Source organism: Notolepis coatsorum (assembly GCF_963971535.1).
Source record: "Notolepis coatsorum genome assembly, chromosome: 17".
NCBI lineage: Eukaryota > Metazoa > Chordata > Actinopteri > Aulopiformes > Paralepididae > Notolepis > Notolepis coatsorum.
The window spans coordinates 71,078,150-71,093,933 of NC_140181.1; the positions used below are offsets into that span (position 1 = coordinate 71,078,150).

Sequence of the window (15,784 nt, forward strand, 5' to 3'; positions counted from 1 at the left end):
AAATACCTTGGGGTTAGATCAGTCTTAGATAAATGGTTACCAACCTAGGGGTCACCAAATCTCCATAGGGGGTCACGAAGCCCTCTTGATTTTAAAATAAAAAAAGATATATATATAAAATATACATGTCTCAGCATTTAATTCATGTATGTGAAGAAGACAACTAGCTTTGTTAACTCATTGACTGCCACGCTGTTTTTCCATCTTTACTCCCTGGTGCCAGCGTTATTGACCATTTTCACGATGTTTGCGGACCCATCGTATATTCTATATTATAGCTATGGAGACAATAGTATGGCTCATTTGACAGGCACTATTTATACTCCAACAGGGATAAAACTGTTTATTTCTACAAACCTTCGTTTGTGCGCTATACCATCGCAAAAAATCGCCCCGTTTCACAATAATCCAGGCTGGTTTTCTAGATTGTGAGATATAGAGGGTTTTGTGCGCATATGCGCAAATCTCGCGGCTGCTCGCCTGAAACCTATATTATTGCCAGGTCAAAGGTAAACACAACCATATGTTTCTTCACAAAGCCATCGTGGTGGGGGGAGGGGTCGTTTTCCGACGCTGCGATCATTACAAATGCATGTTTTATGAATAGGTCTTCATCGGCTGGTTTGACTATAGTATTTTTATGATTTACCAGAAGTGCTGAGTCCAACATAGTCTGGTGAAAACGCACCATATCAACCATAATCATCATCCATATCATCCGTTTTGTCTTCTTCTTCATCATCTCCAATAGTTCGCTCGCCATTGCATTGCAGGCTACTATTGTGTGTTCGGGCCAGACTATACCACGGAGCCGAATAGGTTTCCTCATCGGCCGGTTTGACTATAGCAGTGGTGCCCAACCAGTCGATCGAGATCGCGGGCTGATTTCAAGTAGATCTCGATTAATAAAATTTTATTATAAAAGAAATATATATATTTTTTTTTTTGCAAAATCAACTCTGCCTCTCCTTGTTAACTACAACAAGCAATGCTGTTTGTTATTTAAGATGAGGTCGGACTCGGCACTGACAGATTTGTGTTCATTATGCTGCTTTTATAAAGCCTCAAATGACGGCTTACAATATACAATTTTGGCTGGTAGCTCTCGGCTAGGTGGTAAATAAAAAAGTAGATCTTGGTTCAAAAACGGTTGGGCACCCCTGGACTATAGTATTTTTATTTTATCCACTTTTTCTCCTTTTTCTATTTTTCTCCCATCCCAATTTCACTGTGCCAATTCTCCCCTCCCCTGTCTTGAACGTTGCTCGCATATGCCCCCCACTGGCCGGTTGTAGGGAGGATAGAAGCCTTGCATCACGTGTCCCCTCCGATACACGAGGAGGCAGCCTGTCGCATCTTTTCACCTGCCAGCGCAGTTTCTCATTGGCGAGGTGTAACATGTGGGAGGCTCACACTACCCCGGCCATTTCTCTGCTGTGCAGGCGTCCCCCAACCGACCTCTAGGAGTCGCTGTCCACAACGTCCAGATTACCACCCATCGACTTCCACCCGCTAACTCTGCCAATTGAGTTAGTATGACGGCCGGCCCAAGCTGGAGGCAACGCCGACAGCCGGATTCGAACCCGGTGTCTCTTGCGTTGGTGATGTGCGCAATGTCCGCTGCGCCACCCAGCCGCCACTGACTATAGTATTTTTATGATTTTCCAGAAGTGCTGAGTTCAACATAGTATGGTGAAAACGCACCTTATCATCCATAATCATCATCCATATCATCCGTTTTGTCTTCATAATATCCAATAGTTCGCTCTAGGCGATCGCCATTGTCGAACGTTAGTTGGCTGTAGTTTGCTCAGGGTATGAGCAGGGTATGTAGAATGTCCAGCTTTTTTGAAAAAATACTAACCATGTACTGTCTTTCACTAGTATGCACTCTCCTAGTAAGGAATCTACCATGTCTATATTACTACCTACTATGCTAGCCCTTAGCTGCCAGAGTACCCTTCCTCTTCCTGTTGACTTGTTGTACAGAACTTGTAAGTCGCTTTGGATAAAAGCGCCAGCTAAATGACTAGATGTGAATGTAAAAGTATTTAAGTTTTTCTCTCAATCTTCTCTTCTTCTGGTTGTTGGTTTGGCTTATTTTTGTCATGTTGTCACTGTGGTTCCATCAGTGTTGTAGTCGAGTCACTAAATCTCAAGTCTGAGGCGAGTCTCGAGTTCCCAGTGTTCGAGTCCGAGTCACCAAAGAAGAGCCTGAGTTGAGTCCCCATTAGCCTAGTCCCAGTCCGAGTCCAAGTCATCAAGGTTGAGTTCAATCCACTCTGGCAGTCAAAGAGCTGACATACAAATAAAAAAAGGTCTACATTCAACATAAATGACACAGCGGTCACCATTTCAAAGGGAGTTTATTTTCTTTGTGACACAATAGCCAAACAAATGTACTAGCCATCAATATCTTATGCCAAATGATTAAGCCTATTACAAATATATATATCAAGTTTCAAGTTTCTTTATTAGTTGTCATACAAAAGTACAGAATACTTTTATATAAAATGCTTCTTTCTGTTTTGCTCCAGAGATTGTGCTAGATAAAAATAGATAAGTATAAAATAAGTATAAGTATAAAATAGAAGTCAAGTACGTAGACAAAAGTGTTCAATATATACATATATACAATATACAATGCAGAGTAGAAAAGTAACTGAGTTACAATACAGTACAATGCAGAAATGGGATGAGGTACAATTTAGGTACAATTTACAGTAAGGTGTAATGAGGTATGAGTTGTAGTGCAAATTCTTTACCAATCAATATAAAGTGTGTTAAGTGTGTAAAGTGGGTACTGCAGTGAATTGTTTGTTTAAAGTGAGTGTGTGCGTGTGGATGTGTGTGCTGTGAGTGTATTTGATGGTTGTTACATAGTGTTATTGTCATTTAGAATCCTGATGGCCTGAGGATAGAAGCTTCTTCTGAGTCTCTCTGTGCTTGCCATGAGACTCCGGTATCGCTTGCCTGACCACAGCAGTTCAAAGAGGCAGTTGTTTGGGTGGCTGGAGTCTTTGATTATTCTCTTAGCCTTACCCATGCACCGCTTGTTGTAAATGTCTTGGAGAGTGGGAAGCCCACCTCCAATTGTGCGTTCGGCTGAGCGGGCCACTCTCTGTAGTCTGCTACGGTCTTGTGCGGTGCTATTCCCAAACCAGGAGGTGATATTGCCAGTCAGGATGCTCTCTATTGTACATGAGTAGAAGTTCTTAAGGATCTTCTGACTCACTTGGAACTTCCTTAGGCACCTTGATAACACTGTCAATGTGTGTGGTCCATGTCAAGTCCTCGGATATGTGGACTCCGAGGTACTTAAAACTGTTCACTCTCTCAACCGGTGCCCCGTCGATGCTGAGGGGGCTGTAGTCCCTGACCCCCGACCTCCTAAAGTCCACAATCATCTCTTTTGTTTTGCTGACGTTCAGGGAGAGGCAGTTCTCCTGACACCACTGTGTCAGATTCTTTACCTCTTCCAGGTAGGCCCTCTCATCGTTGGCAGAGAGCAGGCCCACCACTACTGTGTCGTCAGCAAATTTGTGTTGTTGTTCCACTGTGCCACACAGTCGTGTGTGTACAGCGAGTAGAGGAGGGGACTCAGAACACAGCCCTTGGGGGCCCCTATGTTGAGCGTGATGGATGAGGAGGTGTAGTTGCCTGCTCTCACCACCTGGGGTCTTCCCGTCAGGAAGTCCAAGACCCACTGGCAGAGGTCATAGTTCAAGCCCAGGTCCCTGAGCTTGGCTATGAGTTTGGAGGGGACTATGGTATTGAATGCTGAGCTGTAGTCGATGAACAGCATTCTCACATAGTTCCCCTGCCTCTTGTCCAGGTGTGATGCTGCTGTGTGCAGCACATGGGCTATGGCGTCCTCCGTGGACCTGTTGGGGCGATATGCAAATTGCAGGGGGTCCAGGTTGATGGGGAGGGAGGAACAGATGTAGCCCTTCACTAGCTTCTCAAAGCACTTCATGGCTATGGAGGTGAGAGCTACAGGGCGGTAGTCGTTGAGGCAAGCGGGCATAGATTTTTTGGGTACAGGGATAATGGTGGACTTCTTCAGACAGGTGGGGATGACAGCCTGTTCTAAGGACAGGTTAAATATGTCAGTGAATACCGGGGCCAGTTGGTCGGCACAGACTTTTAGGACGCGGCCGGGGATGCCGTCCGGTCCTGCTGCCTTCCTGATATTCACTTTCTTAAAGGTCCTCCTAACCTCATGTTCTGTTAACCTGAACACTGAGTCTCCATCGGCAGTGCCCCCCCCCTCCATTGCAGTGGTTTGTAGGCTGGTGTTGTTATTCACACCCTCAAACCTTGCATAGAAGGTATTTAGATCATTTGCTAAGGAGATGTCACTGTTCAGCTTGAGGGAGGTGCTTTTGTAATCTGTCATCGTTCTGAGGCCCTGCCACATACCTCTGGAGTCAGCCTGTTCAAACTGAAGTTCTACTTTATCCCTGTAACACCGTTTTGCCTCTATTACTGTCCTCCTTACGTTGTATCTCGCCGCCTTGTGTTCATTCATGTTGCCTGTCACAAGTGGGTCTTGGACTTCCTGACGGGCAGACCCCAGGTGGTAAGAGCAGGCAACTGCACCTCCTCATCCATCACGCTCAACATAGGGGCCCCCCAGGGCTGTGTTCTGAGCCCCCTCCTCTACTCCCTGTACACACATGACTGCGTGGCACAGCGGAACAACAACACAATCATCAAATTTGCTGATGACACAGTAGTGGTGGGCCTGATCTCTGCCAACGACGAGAGGGCCTACCTGGAAGAGGTAGAGAATCTGTCACAGTGGTGTCAGGAGAACTGCCTCTCCCTGAACGTCAGCAAAACAAAAGAGATGATTGTGGACTTCAGGAGGTCGGGGGTCAAGGACTACAGCCCCCTCAGCATCGACGGGGCACCGGTTGAGAGAGTGAACAGTTTCAAGTACCTCGGAGCCCACATATCCGAGGACTTGACATGGACCACACACATTGACAGTGTTGTGAAGAAGACACGACAACGCCTCTACTTCCTCAGGCGCCTAAGGAAGTTCCAAGTTAGTCAGAAGATCCTTAGGAACTTCTACTCATGTACAATAGAGAGCATCCTGACTGGCAACATCACCTCCTGGTTTGGGAATAGCACTGCACAAGACCGTAGCAGACTACAAAGAGTGACACGTTCAGCCGAACGCACAATTGGAGGGGGGCTTCCCACCCTCCAGAACATTTACAACAAGCGGTGCAGGGGGAAGGTGAAGAGAATCATCAAGGACTCCAGCCACCCGAACAACTGCCTCTTTGAACTGCTGCGGTCAGGCAAGCGATACCGGAGTCTTAAGGCGAGCACAGAAAGACTCAGAAGAAGCTTCTATCCCCAGGCCATCAGGCTGCTCAACGAACAATAAACACTATGCAACAACCATCAATTGCACATAGCACACACACCCACACGCACACACTCACTTAAACAAACACACTGCAGCACCCACTCTCCACACTTTAGATCACACAAACACACTTTATATTTATTGATAAAGGATTTGCACTACAACTCGTACACCTACTGTAAATTGTACCTAAATTGTACCTCATCCCATTTCTGCTTTGCACTATATAGTATTGTATATTAGTACACTGCATAGTATATTGTTATATGGTAACTCAGTTACGTCTATTATGCATCGAACATTGTACATATGTCTATACTGAACACTGTGACCTCATTTTTTACTTCTAATTTACATGCTATACTATGTTATTTTATTTCATACTTATCTTGCACAGTCTCTGGAGCGTAACAGTAAGAAGCATTTTGTATAAAAGTATTCTGTACTTCTGTATGACAACTATTAAAGAAACTTGAACTTGAAACTTGAACAAGCCCGGCATTGTCAAGTCAAGTCAAGTCAAGAGTTTTATTTGTCACGGCATACAAGTATACAATGAAATGCGGGGGGTCTTGCCCGCAACGATTGTGCATAATACAATAATAATAATATAATAAGAATCCAATAGGATGAGAACAACATTTGTGCAATAATACAAGTAATCAAAGTAGGGCATATCGGTATATGTACATACGTTTTTTCAAGAGCATGGTAAAACATGCTAGGTCCTGTGATAGTGCAATACACTGTTAGCTACGGATGAGGCACTGGGTCTTTATGTACACTGCTATACAATGCTATATTATACAATCTCAAGTTATACTATACTATTTTTAAAGTGACCTTTCCTTTTGTGAAGTGACCATAAGTGTGAGCGTGTGCAGCATGTGTGTGTGTGCGTTCATGTTAAAGTGACTGTTAGTGTGTGAGCGTATACAGTGTGTGTGTTGTGTGTGTGTGCTCATGTGTACTTGTGTGTGGAGAGTTCAGTGTTCAAGACTCTGATGGCCTGGGGGAAGAAGCTGAGCCGAAGTCTCTCTGTCCTAGTAGCTGGTGTTCGCAGGTGACCGCAGCAGCTTGAACAGGTTGTTGTTGGGGTGGTGAGGGTCTTTCATTATTCTGCAGGCTCTGGATTTGCACCTCTTGTTATATAGGACCTGCAGGGGTGGTAGTGCAATACCCGTAGTACGCTCGGCTGAGCGTACCACTCTCTGTAGGGCCTTGTAGGCTGAGGTGCGCGCTTTCAGAGCCTCACAGACGGATTTATCTACCCAGGGCTTTTGGTTTGGGTAAACTCTAATTGTGGTAGAGGGGATTGTTTCTTCTAGTAGAAAAGACTCACGCACATCCCAAATGTAGTCACGGGTGCTAGACTCGAATTAGATCTATAATGTTTGTGGAAGAAAAGTCTGCACACCGTCTAGTGTTCCCAAGTTTTAATGTACTTGAACACAACGTTTCGGCCTGTGGCCTTTTTCAAGTGTCAGTGCCAGAGTACAGACAAAGTCGAGCACCGTTTCAGTGTAGTCATTAATATTGTCTGTGTTATCATGGAACACACTCCAATCTTAATTAATTTATATATTTATCAATTAACAAGTCCGAGTCCTTGTCTGCACCTTCCAAGTCCGAATGCAGTCAATACTCTAATCCATGTCCCACTTTGTCCCAGTCATCAGTGCTCAAGTCCAAGTGGAGTCACGAGTCCTAAAATTCAGTCCAGGACTCGAGTACTACAACACTGGGTTATTGTGTGTGTGTGTGTGTGTGTGTGTGTGTGTGTGTGTGTGTGTACATTTGTTCTCTTATCTGTTCGTGTCTCCATCATATCCACTTGCATTGTCTTCCATCTCCACGTGTATTCGCCCCACTAACGGATGTGTTGCCTTCATGCTCCCAGGTGGGTGGTGCAGTGAGGGAAGTGACGGGTTACACCGCCACCTACCGTCACACCATCTCCGTGGACAAGGGGGGCGAGGAGGGGGACTGCTTGCACGTGAGGCAGGGCTACCATCACGCGATCGAGGGCTTTCCCAACTGCGTGGTGGCCGACGCGGTCATCAACTTCTTTATGGGGAGGACGTACAAGGTGCAGCAGGTGGGGTTTGACCCCCGTCTGGCTAGGCGTGGCCATCTGGGTGAGTCTCGTTATCTAATTTAATTTTTATTCACTTAGCCACCATTCTGCTCACTAGTGGTGTCCCACAACCATTAGGTTGACATCAATCACACTTAAACACAAGGTTGACACAGGATACCTTGGTATGAACACCCCTGCTAGGAGGAAAACAACATTACATTTAACTGACATTGTGAAATGTCAGTGTTTATAGGGTAGCATATTTCTCCATTCGTCCAAAACCAGGGTCCACGCATGCTTAAGTATTTAAGTTGTTGAGCTACTACTGTCATTCTGAGCCGTGTTTATACTGTAGCTCCGTTTGGCTAAGTATTTAAGGGACACCTACGGGAGACTGCAATTCAAAACTGGCCCCTGTAAATGTCCTAACCCAACCCCCTCCAATGTACAGTCATTTACCTAGTATGGTTTTGTCAATAGTCCAATGTACAATTTTGCTTGTTTGTACAGTGTCTCCCCCCCCCCCCCCAATGTACAGTTTTGCTTGTTTATACAGTGTTCCCCCCCCCCCCAACCACCTCCAATGTAAATTACCCAGTATAGTTGTCAATATCCCAATGTACCCAACCCCCCCCCCCCACACAACCCCACCCAACCTCCTCCAATGTACAGTTTCTACGTCAAATGTATATACTCCCTTTTCTTGACTCCTTTTGTATCACAAACAGTACTGTATTTGCAAATCTGGTATGTCATAAATGTATGGATGTAGCAGTACTGTATGTCATGTATGTCATATATGTCCTGATGAATTGAAAATGGGGGACCCTGATGTAAACAAGACGAAAGTCTTTCTCTGGTCTGCATCCCCTTAACAATTGTGTGTATTGAGCTGTACTGTATTGTACCCATTCTGCAATCTGTTAATAAAGTTTTCAATCAATCAATCAATCTGAACATACTGGCACGTGTAACTTTAATCCGAGCGAGAATGCTTTTCATCTATGACACTGTGTGTCCTTGTCAAAATGTGTATTCAAAGCGACTCATCCAGTTCCTGGTATGAGGTCATACATCTCTGAGTCTCCCTTTACTAAAGTATCATCTGTTCCTGGTATGAGGTCATACATCTCTGAGTCTCCCTCTACTAAAGTATCCTCTGTTCCTGTACTAAAGTAAACTCTGATCCTCTACTAAAGTATTCTCTGATCCTCTACTAAAGTAAACTCTGATTCTGATCCTCTACTAAAGTATCCTCTGATCCTCTACTAAAGTAAACTCTGATCCTCTACTAAAGTAAACTCTGATCCTCTGATCCTCTACTAAAGTAAACTCTGAACCTCTACTAAAGTAAACTCTGATCCTCTGCTAAAGTAAACTCTGATCCTCTACTAAAGTAAACTCTGATCCTCTACTAAAGTAAACTCTGATCCTCTACTAAAGTAAACTCTGATCCTCTACTAAAGTCAACTCTGATCCTCTACTAAAGTATACTCTGATCCTCTACTAAAGTAAACTCTGATCCTCTACTAAAGTATACTCTGATCCTCTGCTAAAGTAAACTCTGATCCTCTACTAAAGTAAACTCTGATCCTCTACTAAAGTAAACTCTGATCCTCTACTAAAGTATACTCTGATCCTCTGCTAAAGTAAACTCTGATCCTCTACTAAAGTAAACTCTGATCCTCTACTAAAGTAAACTCTGATCCTCTACTAAAGTAAACTCTGATCCTCTACTAAAGTAAACTCTGATCCTCTACTAAAGTATACTCTGATCCTCTACTAAAGTAAACTCTGATCCTCTACTAAAGTATACTCTGATCCTCTACTAAAGTATACTCTGATCCTTTACTAAAGTAAACTCTGATCCTCTACTAAAGTAAACTCTGATCCTCTACTAAAGTAAACTCTGATCCTCTACTAAAGTATACTCTGATCCTCTACTAAAGTAAACTCTGATCCTCTACTAAAGTAAACTCTGATCCTCTACTAAAGTAAACTCTGATCCTCTACTAAAGTATACTCTGATCTTGCAGAGTTCTTCATCGACTCTCTGGGTTCCCTCCACATCGGCTCCTGTAGTGATGTCATCGTAAGCCATGCTTCGAAGATCAAGCTACCATGGAGTAAAACGGAAGCGGAAAAGGTCTACGAGAAATTCCGCTACACCCTCTCCTCGAACAACGCCAAAATTGACGGCGAAATCTTCTACTTCAAGAACAGATTCAAATGCACGACTAGAAACTGAAACCGGCATCATCTCGGTCTACCTTGGTCTGAATCGCTAAGGAAATGTCTACAGGTCTACAGGGAAGTACAATATGCCCCGAAGTGACACGTTCTTTTTCAAGGACAGTGAGCAATTCACCCTCCAGCGTAGGGGATTACTCTGCTGCTGTTTCTTGTGTATTATGACAATCAGAAAGCCAGTACTATGGATGCTACAGTAGGTTTGTCTGGACATGTCATGGCGATTAGGCCAAAGAGCTGTATCTTCATTTCTTTCTCAGATTTAATGTGATAATCCACAAGATGCTCACCAGCTCTGCCAATGAGGCTATGGTTTCACCCTGTCTGTTGACGATATGTCGAAGAGAAATGGCCGGATTGGCATAACATTTTCTGTGCACATTGATGATACCAAAGGGAAGAAATGTATTTATTTTGGTTACTCCACGACCGTTCCTGTAGCTCCACCATCAGGCCAAACTAATTTTCAAATGTGTTCATCTCCGTGCAGTCACAAAAATGAGACGTGGCTCCTCGTGGACAACACACTTGCCATAAGGACTTCTTAAGTACTAAATATGTTTTGATAATAAATGTATAATAAAAACGACATGGGAGAACCTTTTAACCTCTGTCTCTGTCTCAACCGGTCCCATGGAACAGCTTCATACCGCCTTCTGTCTGGCCTGCAGTGCTGAACCTTCTGAGTGACTCCTCCTGCCCCCTCGGGGCATACGGCCCTGAGCTATTGTCTTGTATCTCACCCTGTATCCATACGCTTGCAGTAGTTCTATCTATTACTCTATTTCACAATTGTCTTATATACTATGATTCTACTGTCACCATGTATGCATATGCTCACTACATGTATTTATTTCTCCATCTCCGCCCACTACAAACATGGGAACTCTAACCCCCCCCCCAACCCCCCCCCCCCCCCCCCCCCCCCATCTCTCTGAGTGCTTGTCTCGTAGTGCTGACCAAGGTGGTGGATGTCTCGGGGTCTTGGCCAAGATTGCAGTGACTGTTCTACGTGCACCACGAGGCCATGGATCAGCTTCTTACCGTCTTCTGTCCGTGGTCTGTCAAAGTGGTTTGTGGTCTGTCAACGTGGTTTCATTGCTGGGTTAAGTACTTCTATTCTATTCACTTAATATGCTTACTTCATATATCTATTCTATTCACATATATGCTTACCACAGTGGAGGCTGGTGACCAAATTGTTAGGTGAAGCACAAATTATTATATTATATTATATATAAAATTTTATTTTTAAAACATCCCCCACTGTGTGTCAGTGGACACAGATGAAAACATAATATTAATATACACTATATATTAATATTAATACACCAATCAATTAATTAATATTAATATCAATATCAATATACATATTAATATACTATCAATACTACTACTAGAATATACATACACTATTCATTTCATTTACACTATACATTTCATCAAACCAGCATGTCATGTCTCCTTTAACTGTGGGTGAAAAGAGGGAGAACTACAATGACTACATTAACCAGAATGCCTGGCAATGTTTACTTCCTCCTCCGAGACTGAGCCACTAAGCTCCTCGTCACAGACACAGCGCAAAGTTAAACCCACACACAACGGACAAGATAGCAGTTCTCATTCATAAGAGCACACACACACACCAAAGTTCCACCACATGAATCTCACCGTGACAGATCAGCAGAGCCACAGAGGCACTAGATCAGCCGTGCACCATCGGCAAAGTACGCTAGCCTAGCCACAAGCTAGCGGCAAACATTCATTCATTTAGCCAGCACCACTAACACAGTGCACATGCAAATATTATCTGCAGGCTGCATTAGCAGCCAGCAGCCAACGTGATACATTACATTGTGTTTATATGTGACATAGCCAAGTTAACAACGTTTCAATCCCTTAATCAAGTCTACTACAAGTATTGTTCTCTAAACAATTCGGCTGGCTAACGTTAGCTAACGTTAGCGTCCAGGCTAAGCAGGCTTTCGTTTTACAAACATTACAACTTACTTTTTTCTGATCCAGATGCATAAGTCCACTTCTTCATGTTGCTCAGTTACTGGTTTATACTTCGGTCCTAATGTTGGCGCAAAGTTTAATTTAGCCTACTGTGTTGTTACAGCTGTACTGTAAACTACTAGCTTGCTAAGCTAGTAGCTAGCTATAAGTTAGCTTGCCTTCACAGTCCAAGACGGCATGTTCACGTCAACTACACTAGTCTTCAACTAAGATTAAAAAATATATATATATCATCCAAGTAAACGATGCAGTGCACAACAATACGTGAACAAGTGAATAAAGATCTTAAAATGTGAATGATTATATTAGGCAAATGAATGTTCTTCTTCAGGCAAATTGCACACATGAGATGATGCAACACAACTTTGACTAGAACACTGACGCCAGTCCAGCTGCAGTTCCGCAGGTATTTTACCAGGCAGACTCTGGTTGGATTTCAAAGGCTGCCAATCATTCATCCTCCGTGTATTATTGGATTGTCAAGGCTGTCAATCATTCAATCCCCCATTCAATGGCAAGAGTTTAACTGCACAGACCGTGCTTAGATGAAGTTAATAGCTGTAATGGGAAATATTAAAGGACTAAACGATGAGCCGTTTACAAATCATTCTGAGTCATTATTAATACTAAGAAGAAAGTTTATTTAACAATAAGAAGAAAGGTTATTTCACCGTGGCCACGTCTGAAAGGACAGTCTATAGTCGGAGACAATATGTTAACCCACTAGTGTCTGGCCATAGACTGACCCAGAGCGATGTTCACACGTATGTTAAATACACAGTTGTCAGACATAACATAATATATCAGATATGATGACGAAGGTAAACAAAAATGGTTCTCAGTCAGTGGGAACAACAACAAAGAAGTTATGGCTGGCGAGATGTCAGTCCATTGGAGTCTTCTTAAAGAGACATACACACATTAACCAGTCAACTTGGTCATACTGAGAGTCAAGCTGTATAACATGATATCTGAACACAGATCTATAAGAACATGATAATATATTTCCACGACATAGCCTATTTTGATTGGCTATTATTTATTATTGATTTAATCCTGGGTCAACCTGTGCAGTTATTCTGCACGAATATTACTGCAGTCATTACTGCAGTGCAGGCCTGCTCAGAGCTGTCAATTTTGGCCATTTTTGAAGAAGAAAAAATTCACTGGCATTTTTTTTACAGCGGAAAACTTTTCTAATAAAAATAAAATTATAAATAATAATTAAATATATATATATATATATATATATATATATATATATATATATATATATATATATATATATATATATATGTAAATTAATTATGAATTATGAGTGAATTTGTGTTTCACGTGTTGTCATAGAGAAACCTCCACTGGCTTACCACTTGTATCTATTGCTATGTCCGCCCATTACAATCACGCGAGCTGTCTAATGCCTGTCCCGTCTGCGTGTATCACTTCCGCAACGGATTTAGTCGGAATTCGGTTTCCGGGTTCCTCTGATTGGCCACTGACCCCACGTGACCCTACCCTATTACACGCCCCCTTAGCGATGCGTGTTATGCGACGCTCTACAGCTCTTTCGCTGACTTCCTGACTTCCTCGCAGAAGAACAGCTGTTTCCGTATTTATAATATTGGAAACGCCGCGCTGTGAGCGCTGTGAAGCACCTCTGTATTAAATGCCGACAGCACCTCTGTATTAAATGCCGCCAGCACCTCTGTATTAAATGCCGACTCATCAATCAATAACAACATTAACGATAACGTTAACGTTAGCATTAGGCTAACGCCAAGCTGTAATGTTACCAGTCTCGCGTCTATCTGCTAACGTTAGCATTAGGTAATAACCGGTTTAAAATGGATGGTTGTCCAATTATCTAGCAGTTACTGTCAAATATCTCCCCATTGGAAGGGTGCAGGCGATCAACTGTTTATATCGGACCAAAGGAAACAATTCAGACTCTTGCTTGAACGTTATTTATTTAGGATATCCCATCCAAACGCTCCAATACTAAACGCTCCAATACTAATAGCCACCAGATGGTCAATTTAGACAGCTCGTAGCTGGTAGCATTAGTCCTTAGTTAGCAGCATACAGTCAGTAGCATTTAGCAGCTTGGTAGTAGTAGTGGCATTTAGCCAGTTAGTAGTAGCATTTAGCCAGTAGAGTCGATACAGTCAGTAGCATTTTAGCAGCTGTCAGTAGCAACAGTTAGTAGCTGTCAGCATTTAGCATCGGTCAGTAGATTATTTACCTATACAAAACAGGAAACAAAACGGCATCCATTAGCCACATGCGCTACATACATAAATGATAGTTATGAACAGAGTCAGTGCATACAAGAGATAATACAATGCAACGTACCGTTAGCCAGTTAGATCGCCCACGGGGCTTTTCTCATTACAGGCATATGGCTACGTGTGTCTCTTAAATAGTGCGTCACAGAGACGCTGAATCAGCCTCACCTGTCCATATCTCAATCCCCTGGCGTCCTACAGTTGCAGTAAACGCCCACTAGGTGGCACCAGATGATAAATAATACTTGTATAATAAGTGCCCCTATAATAATGATAATAATAATAATATCTCTGTAGGAAAGGCGCTGGATAATTCTCCACCTCCCACCTAGTATTCTGGCCGTAAGGGCTCAGAAAACTACCCAAACCATACAAATTGTTCTACCCATGCAAATGTACTTATATTTAAAGGGAAACAAAAGAAAAGATACAACTCTCGTTCTATCTACAGTGGTAGCTCAACGGCGTCCGTGAAAACTACGTAAGTTATGTCGGCAACGGGCGATTCTCGACGTCCTCAGTTGTGCCAGAAACAGGCAATCCACGACATCCTCAATCGTGCCAGAAACAGGCAATCCTCGGCGTCCTCAATTGCACCAGAAACAGGCGACTTTCGACGTCCTTCTTTGTGCCAGAAACAGGCGACTTTCGACGTCCTTTGTGCCAGAAACAGGCGACTTTCGACGTCCTTCTTTGTGCCAGAAACAGGCGACTTTCGACGTCCTTCTTTGTGCCAGAAACAGGCGACTTTCGACGTCCTTCTCTTTGTGCCAGAAACAGGCGACTTTCGACGTCCTTGACTCGGTCATTGTTCCTCAATTGTGAGAGGGTTTCAGCAACACCCTCGTTGTTGGCCCTGTGGACTTCTCCTTCCTGCCCAGCCAGGCATAGTTCATCGGACGTGTTTTGGAGTTCCTTGCCCGTCACTGCATCCCATTTTGCAGGACCGGGCCTGCCTGGTGTGGGCTTCCTTGCACTTGAGGCCCCTTTTGAGGTACTTTTGGGCCAGTGTCTTTGGTCTCGCCTCCGTGGCGCTGTGCCTCCCACCTTGACCAGACCGGGTCTGCCTGGTGTAGGCTCCTTTCCACTTGGGGTCCCTCTCGAGGCGCTTTTGGGCGAGTGTCCTTGGTCTCGCCTCTGTGGCGTTACGCCTCCCACCTTGACCAGACCGGGTCTGCCTGGTGTAGGCTCCCTTCCACTCGGGGTCCCTCTTGGGGCGATTTTGGACCAGTGTCTTTGGTTTGGCTTTTGTGGCGTTACGCCTCCCACCTTGACCAGACCGGGCCTGTCTGGTGTAGGCTCAACGCCATGCGAGGTCCCTCCTGAGGCTTTCTCCGTTCTCAGGAGTGCCGACTGTATGGTCGTTAGGGAGTGATGCAGGTTGCTCCTTCGCACCAGGCGTGCGGCCACTCTCGTCAGGTCTACCGCGAGGTGCTTCTTCACTTCGACGGCCTTCGTCCCCATGGAGTGCGCGAAGTGGGTCAATGATTGGCGTGCCGTCAACTCTACCCCCTCAAAGAGGTCTGGATGCGCACCACTCACAGTCTTGCCCAGCGGGCCGTCCCACAGCACCAGATCGCCGACTCTCCCCACTCTTTGTGGGACTAAGCGACCTTCCCGGGCGCTGATGAGCAGGTCGATGGTCTCGGGCCGGGTCAGTTCTCCTGGCTGGACACGTGGGAAGAACAGCTCCAGCTGCTCAGAGTCCACCACTCGGTCCACCTTGGCAATGTCCTCAAGGCCATAGCAGAGCATCTCATGGCA

General features: G+C 44.3%; 1 protein-coding gene across 2 annotated transcripts in view; it reads left to right on the forward strand.

The window, feature by feature from the left end:
* The window catches only part of b4galnt1a (beta-1,4-N-acetyl-galactosaminyl transferase 1a), a 96,009-nt gene extending 85,702 nt beyond the window's left edge, over positions 1-10,307 (forward strand). For both annotated transcript variants that reach the window (XM_084333750.1, XM_084333749.1), the window contains exons 10-11: positions 7,287-7,524; positions 9,503-10,307. In XM_084333750.1, the coding sequence (XP_084189876.1) occupies positions 7,287-7,524; positions 9,503-9,714 (450 nt within the window). In that variant the 3' untranslated portion in view covers positions 9,715-10,307. The remainder of the gene's footprint in view (positions 1-7,286; positions 7,525-9,502) is intronic.
* Positions 10,308-15,784: the final 5,477 nt, after the last annotated feature.